The sequence below is a fragment of the Loxodonta africana genome, chromosome 7 (assembly GCF_030014295.1).
Source record: "Loxodonta africana isolate mLoxAfr1 chromosome 7, mLoxAfr1.hap2, whole genome shotgun sequence".
Taxonomy (NCBI): Eukaryota; Metazoa; Chordata; class Mammalia; order Proboscidea; family Elephantidae; genus Loxodonta; species Loxodonta africana.
The window spans coordinates 80,382,253-80,390,498 of NC_087348.1; the positions used below are offsets into that span (position 1 = coordinate 80,382,253).

Consider the following 8,246-nt stretch of genomic DNA (forward strand, 5'->3'; position numbering starts at 1 on the left):
TATGAAAATCCTAGACGGCATTCTTCCAATATAAGGCTGTTCAGTCTACACTGAAAATGTGTTTAGTTTAGTCTCCTTCATCTCCTTCGTCTAGCCACCTTAGCTAGATCTTCTGGATACCTTGCTATAGCTCCTAACTCAGCACTTGCTGCGACACCTTGCACTTTTATAGAGACGGCTTCCTTCCTAAAACCTCATGAACCAACCTCTGCTAGCTTCAAACATTTCTTCTGCAACTTCCTCACCTCTTTCAGCCTTCGGGAAATTGAAGAGAGTTAGGACCTTGCTCTGGGTTTGCATTGGCTGGTTTGTGGCTGGTTTGATCTTCTGTCTAGACCACTAAAACTTTCTCCATATCAGGAATAAGGCTGTTTTGCTTCTTTATCATTTGTATGGTCACTGGATTAGCACTTTTAATTTCCTTCAAGAGCTTTTCCTTTTCATTCACAACTTGGCTAACTGGTGCAGAAGGCCGAGCTTTTGGCCTACCTTGGCTTTTGGCATGCTTTGCACAATAAACTTAATCATTTCCAGCTTTTGATTTAAAGTGAGAGACATGTGATTCTTCCTTTCACCTGAACACTTAGAGGCCATTGTAGCATTATGAATTGGCCTAGCTTCAATATCATCATGTCTCAGGGAATAGGGAGGCCCGAGGAGAAGGAGAGAGTGAGGGAACGGTTGGTCAGTGGAACAGTCAGAACACACACAGTTATGGATTAAGGTCACTGTCTTATAATGGGCGTGGTTCACAGTGTCCCCAAAACAATTACAATAGTAATATCAAAGATCACTGGTCACAGGTCACCATAACAGATATAATAATACCGAGAAAGTTTAAAATATTGCGAGAGTCGCCAACACGAAGTTAGCACATGCTGTTGGAAAATGGCTCCAATAGACTTGCTCTTTGCAGGGTTGCCACAAGCCTTCAATTTGTAAAAAAAAAAAAAACTGTAATATCTGAGAAGAACAATAAAGCAAAGCACAATCAAATGAGGTGCACTTGTACATTCATTTATTCATTAATCTAGTTATTTATAAGAAAAAAATGGCCCAGTTGTTCTTAGTCCCTCAATTCTAGTTAATCCCATGGGGCGGAAAGTCCTTATTGTATCTGTGAAACTGATAAATTATGAACAAATAGTGCTTGCAAATCTGCATGATTGGGTACTTTGCCCAGCAGTGCTCCACACTATGAGCATAGGGAAACACAATGCAGAGTACAGAATTATTCCAGAGTTGGGGTTGTAGGGCTTGTGTGCTAGCAAAAGGGTCAATACGGGGTGTAAATTCAGTTGATGAACTGTGGTGTGCAGAATTGTATATAATTTTAACAATATGTTAAAAATAACCTAATTTGAGGATTAACAAGAATAATTAAAGTTAATGCCAGCCCATGCACTGCAAATCTTCCTATAGAACAATGTTATGATTGTCTTTCCTTTGAAGAGACAGTGTTCAGTATACTTCATTGAATTCTAATTATCTGTAAACTGGTTATCCTCATCTATGCGAATTATCTCAATCAAAATATTTATATTCCTGAAATTGGAAGCTTTAAAATTTGAACCATGGTTTACTGGCCTCAGAACTGATACTCTCCAAGGATGGGAGGGTATGTAAATTTCCAGCAGGGGGTTTTGTATTCCCTTCACTTAACGGTAGGAAGGAGCATACTGAGAGGATGACAAACAGAAAATCTATCATCAATAAATTCAAAATTAAAAGTGCTCATTCATGAACAGAAAGTATTAGATCAATTGTCTGAAACTATTCTTCCTAGAGAACAGAAGACTTAGTATATACAATAACCAGTTTCCAATCCCAGTTACACAGATACATTTAAAAACTTTCCACCAGGTGGGGCTAACTAGAATTGAGGGACTAAGAACAACTAGGCCCTCTTTTTCTTATAAATAAATAGGATTGGAACCTACCTCCTAAATCTACCTACTTCTTTCAGTCTTCAGTGTCACTGCCCTAATTTAAAATATAGTCTTCCCTCCCTTGAATTACCACAGTAGTTACCTATCTGATTTACTCTGAATTCCTACCACATTTAATCAGGTCTTCACATGGCTTCTGTGTTATTTCTCCTTAAAAACTTTCTGTGAACCCTTATTATTTTAGCATAAATTTGCTTATAATTATCTGACCTTTGTTACTTTGACAGTCTCATCTTTCAGCATAATTACATTTTCCACCACATCTTGGGAACAATGGCCACAGTTTTCCTTTTGTATGACCTTGAATATGCCACAATTCTTATCATTTCAGCAGCTGCAATTTCCTAGAATCTTGAACCCCTCCTCATACGCCATATTTAACTCCTACTCAAACATCTGAATTCAGCATAAACTGATGTTTCTTTAGGAAATCCTCCTCTATCATAAAGACTAAATCAATTTTCCCAATTTTTTCTTGCTCTCATAGCTTTACAGCACTTTCCCCAGTCCATAGGTATGTGTCTGCTTAATGATTTATTTAGTATTTCACACACACCACTTCTGCCAGGAGACTACGATTTGCATGAGGACAGGGACCATGACTATTTTACTTATCATTTTATACCCACAGTTAAGAGCTCAATACATAGTTTTAATGAATGAATACTTCTTTAAGAATATTTCAAGAACTCTCTTAACCATAGAATTTAGAATCCTTTACATTTTGTACTAATGAACATTTCAAACACTGTAATATAATTGCACACACATTATACACCCATCTTGATTTCATAAATAAAGACATTTTTTCTGCTTATGTAAATTCCTAAGCTACATTATAGCAAATATCCAGTTGACATTGAGTCAGCTCTGACCCTTGGGGGCTGCATGTATGTCAGAGTAGAGCTGTGCTCCACAGGATTTTCAATGGCTGATTTCTCAGAAGTAGATTGCTAGACCTTTCTTCCAAGGGAACTCTGGGTGGAGTCTTGAATCTCCAACTTTTGGTTAGCAGCTGAATACATTTACTGTTTGCACCAGCCAGGAACTCCATACAGGCAACACACTTCTAAATAAATCTTTCTTCTAACCTTTTGGGATTTGACATCCTGAAAATCGAGCTTTCTCTATGGGACTTTCTCTCTTCAGGTCTCTGGACGAGATCTATTATCTTTAGATCACTGAGCTGCTTACTACACCCCATAAATTCCAGGAGCTCATGATTTCTATGCTCTGTTCAAGCTGAGAACACATCTTCATATCTTCATTGCATGTGAAAGCTCCTTTCTAGAAAGTTTTGTTTTCGCCTAATAAGAAAACCCTGCCATTGCCAGGACCTCAAACTGTGAGTATCTGCTCATAACCACAGTAAGTACTAAAACCTTGGCATTATCACATTGGCGACATCAAACAGCATTCAATGGTTCATCCTAAATTTATTCTAATGTTGGTTTGGTAACATCCTGCAAGAAACATTGACCCTAACCTCTGCCATAGCTGGGTATACAGGTTTGGAGAGCCGTTTGCAAAGACTGTTGGAGCTAGCATTAGAAATTATCAGGGTCATACGGCACTCTAGAAGTTACCCAGTCTATAAAGTACCTGATCATTGGTTATTTAGCTCTGCTGGATTATCTCCAAGATTAATATATTAGCTGCCTAATTATTAAAAAAAGTATTGAAAACAAATATTTTCATTCTGTGAACTCAAACCAATTCCTCCTCTTAACAGTATCACACAAATATTAATCCAGGAATAACACTTAAAAGAAAATGGAGAAAACATCAAAGATATAAGGCTGTGTGTTTGATACAAGGGTGTGTCGAAATTAATGAGGGTTTGGGAAAAGTACCAGGGCTTGTGCAGTAAAATGGGTTACACATTTCTAAGATTTCAAGATGGAACTATCATGCTCAACTGCTTCAGAACACCCATCTAAAGGACCAAAGTAACAGTAATTTTATCTCTAAGACAGTGCCGGTCATTCAGTAAATTTTGCCATGGATATGTTTAGATGATCTTACTTTCCCACAAATCATATCCATCATTAAAGAAGCACAACTTATCCCATCATTAGGAGGTATATGTTTATTCAAACACAGAGGCAGCAAAAAATATCTGAAAGGAAATGTATCTAGCTGTTAAATAAATGTCTTATTGGTTATATTACAGGAGAATCTTAACTTTCCTTGATGTTTTTTAAATGTATTTAAAAGTAATTATACCAACAATAAGGCCATAACAAGTATAATTAAAACTGATAAAATCCTACTTTGACGATGTCATTTAGAAACTTTGGTACATACTTTCCAGGCTTTTTTATTTTTTCTTGCTCATAAACCTTAATAACTTCCACCATGGGAAAAATATTGACAAAGAAATGCCTAAAAAAATCAATAACTTTTGCAAATAGCAAGACTTATGTGTATCTGAAGTGTAGAATGCAAGGAGGTTTAAAGCAAGAGATGATGATGCAAGGAGGTTTAAAGCAAGAGATGAGCTTGTATACCTGAGAGTGCCTTAGATGGTATAAGGGAGTCTGAATTTTATCTGAAGGAAAATATGAAGACGTGAATGCATTTTAAGCAAGAGAGTGACAGTTTTAGAATAATCAGACTGTTGGCAAAAAGAAAGACCTATGGGGATGTGAAAGACAAGTATAACAGGCAAGATTAGGGATGTTAAAGGTTTGAATTCCATCAGAAGAAGTACTACTGAAGAGGGGTGTATATGAATGAAGTAAAGGAAAGAAATTAACAGACTAAGGAAAAGCAAAGACCACAGTGAAACCAGCCGCACTGCGTTAACTCTGACTTATGGTGGCCCCATGTGTGCGGAGTAGACCTGTACTCCCTAGGGTTTTCAAGGCTGTGACCTTTTGGGAGCAGATTGTCAGGCCTTTCTTCTTAGGCACTTCTGGGTGGGTTCAAACCATCAAACTTTTTGCTAGTAGTCAATTGCTTAAATGTTTGCACCACTCAGGGCCTTCCAGACTAAAGATGCAATTGTTTATGAGGGGTGAGAAAAGGGTTGGTGGTTGGTTTGCTGATATCAGGATTGGCTGGCTGAGTGGCTGGTTGGGCCTGTATACAAGATAACAAAGTATATGAAAACCAGTAGAGTTTGAGGCAAGATAATGAGTCTAGTTTTGAATGTGATTCTGATCATGCCATGGCAGTTACTTCAAAATCATGCAAAAGTAATCATTTTTTAAAGTAAGATAAAAAGCATTGTGTTACTTGTACCTAAATTCAGTATTTGTATGTCTTTCTAGGCTCCCTAAGATTCAACCAGGAAAAACAAAACTTCCTAAGGTATTTATCTAATACATGACTCCTTAAATTTATAAATTCGGCCAGGATCATACTTCTTTCTAGCTATTCTTTTGAGACTTCCTAGAAGTCCACACCAAGAAGAATACCAAAGAAAAATAGCCCTCTGCTAATCTGCAACGAGGTTCATGCTTGCAACTCTTTAAAAGGCTGTGATATCAAAGTTTTGGAAGTCTACATAAAACATGAATGGACGTCTATATCTACTTGGAATGGTGCCGCTATAAAATTTAATCTCCAATAATACTGCGTTTTAAAAATCTAGATATCATTAATTAATAAAAATCTGAGTCAAGTACGATTGAGACAAATATGAAAAAAACAAACACCCAAATGACTCCACAAAATTTCTCATGGGACTGAAGAAAGGTTTAGGAAAAAAAAAAAATAGAATCATATTTATGTCGCTGCACTGACCTGGGATAACTGAGAACAATGCAAATAGAGATTTAAAATTCATGCTGAAATTTCCTTGCATAGTAAACATTGATAATTACTAATCTTAAATCTACCTCCTACTAATAAAATCCTAGAACTTCCTGGAATGATCTGAAATTATTATAAGAGAGGGACTACAGAATTTTTTTGGGGGGGGGCAGAACCACATTACACTAGGTGGAGAGAGTTTTAAAGTGATATTTGATGATGTTTATGCTCAGAGGCAGCAGCTGAAAATAATTTTTTTCCTGGAAAAATATGTCTGCAACTCTCAAATTCTCCAACAGCACCAAATTCCAGGTCTCTGAGTTCATCCTGATGGGATTCCCAGGCATTCACAGCTGGCAACATTGGCTCTCCTTGCCGTTGGCACTACTCTACCTCTCAGCAATTGGTGCTAACACACTCATCCTCATCACCATTTGCCACGACTCTACTCTGCAGCAGCCTATGTACTATTTCCTAGGCATCCTCTCTGTTGTCGACATGGGCTTGGCCACCACCATCATGCCCAAGATCCTGGCCATCTTCTGGTTTAATGCCAAGGTCATTAGCCTCCCTGAGTGTTTTGCTCAGATATATGCCATTCACTGCTTTGTTGGCATGGAGTCTGGTATCTTCCTCTGCATGGCTGTTGATAGATATGTGGCTATTTGTCGTCCTCTTCGCTACCCATCAATTGTCACCAATGCCTTAATAGTAAAAGCCACCCTGTTCATGGTGTTTAGAAATGGCTTGTTTGTTATTCCAGTGCCTGTGCTTGCAGCCCACCGTATTTATTGCTCTAAGAATGAGATTGACCATTGCTTGTGCTCTAACCTTGGGGTCACAAGCTTGGCTTGTGATGACAGGAGGCCAAATAGCATTTGTCAGTTAGTTCTGGCATGGCTTGGTATGGGGAGTGACCTAAGTCTTATCATATTGTCATATACTTTGATCCTGCGCTCTGTATTTAGACCGAACTCAGCTGAAGCTGCATCCAAGGCTTTAAGCACTTGTACCTCCCACCTCATCCTCATCCTCTTCTTCTACACCGTTGTTGTAGTGATTTCAGTAACTCACCTGGAAGAGAGTAAGGCCACTTTGACTTCAGTTCTTCTCAATGTGCTACACAACATCATCCCCCCGCCTTAAACCCTATGGTTTATGCACTCAGGACAAAAGAGCTAAGGGCAGTTTTCCGAAAGGTGCTTTGTTTAGGCCTAGAAAAGAAATGATACTAGAGACATTGTCCATGAAGTACATGGACTTCCGCTTCCTCGAAAGTGGATAATAGAACTTCAGTGAGGATGGAGAAGTAAGTAAATTCCTTTGTGATCACTTTTCACATTTTTAAAATATATGATTGTGAAAGCATCTGAGGAAAAAATAAATTCTCGGTGGCTCTAAAATATTGACAAGAACTAAATATGTTTGAGAGCACGGGAGAGCCTTCTACCTAACAAATAAAGGGGATAAACAACCAGCATTAATGATAGATATCTATCCTCTAAAACCAAAAGTAAGGGTAAAAACAAAATACGTATGCATGCATACACACTCACCCACACAACCAAAGAAAGGAATGATTGGGACATGAATTACTGGTCATGCTTGCTAGCTGATAAGTACACTTGCAAAAAAAGAAGCCAGTCTGCCTGAACCAGCATCATTCCAGTAGCATGGAATGCAGAGGCCGGAATAGAAAACATTTCAAATGAGCAGTGCCAAACCAAACTACAATTGGGATCTAGGCAGAACAAGGAGAGATGCCTCAACCTGGACAAAACCAAACCAAAAACCAAACCCACTGCCGTCGAGTCGATTCTGACTCATAGTGACCCTATAGGACAGAGTAGAACTGCCCCATGGAGTTTCCAAGGAGCGCCTGGCGGATTTGAACTGCCAACCCTTTGGTTAGCAGATGTAGCACTTAACCACTACACCACCAGGGTTTCCCAACCTGGACAAGAGAACTCAAAATATATAGATAGCTATAAGGATCTACATCTTGCTTCATTTGCATCTCTGGATCCTTCCTCTGCCCTTTTTGCACTGATCTGTAGCCTGGAGGACTGAACCACATGTACTGTTTGATCCAGGCTCCTAATGATATTCACTTGGATTGAATCAATAAGCAAGGTACACACTTAATTGTCCTTACTTACTAATCTAAGGTGAAACTGTGCACTTCAGGTTAGTAAAACCCAAAACCAAACCCAGTGCCATCAAGTCGATTCCAACTCATAGCAACCCTATGGACAGAGTAGAACTGCCCCATAGAGTTTCCAAGGAGCACCTGGTGGATTCGAACTGCCGACCCTTTGGTTAGCAGCCGTAGCACTTAACGACTACACCACCAGGGTTTCCTTCAGGTTCATAAGCACAATTAAATCCGTGTGTATCTGGCTTGGAAACTCAGGTGGTGCAGCAGTTAATAGCCACAGCTGCTAACCAAAATGTCAGCAGTTCAAATCCACCAGGTGCTCCTTGGAAACCCTATGGGGTAGTTCTACTCTCTCCTTTAGGGTCGCTATGACTCGGAAT

General features: G+C 39.0%; 1 protein-coding gene across 1 annotated transcript; it reads left to right on the forward strand.

The window, feature by feature from the left end:
- The first annotated feature begins 5,765 nt into the window (after positions 1-5,765).
- LOC135231707 (olfactory receptor 56B1-like) lies at positions 5,766-6,916 on the forward strand. The gene has a single exon (XM_064288539.1). It carries the CDS (start codon positions 5,979-5,981, stop codon positions 6,852-6,854), a length of 876 nt encoding a protein of 291 aa, XP_064144609.1. The 5' UTR covers positions 5,766-5,978; the 3' UTR covers positions 6,855-6,916.
- The last annotated feature ends 1,330 nt before the right edge of the window (positions 6,917-8,246 follow it).

Bases quoted from the DNA above. Each gene is read 5' to 3' on its own strand.
- LOC135231707 (XM_064288539.1), top strand. From the start codon at position 5,979: ATGTCTGCAACTCTCAAATTCTCCAACAGCACCAAATTCCAGGTCTCT.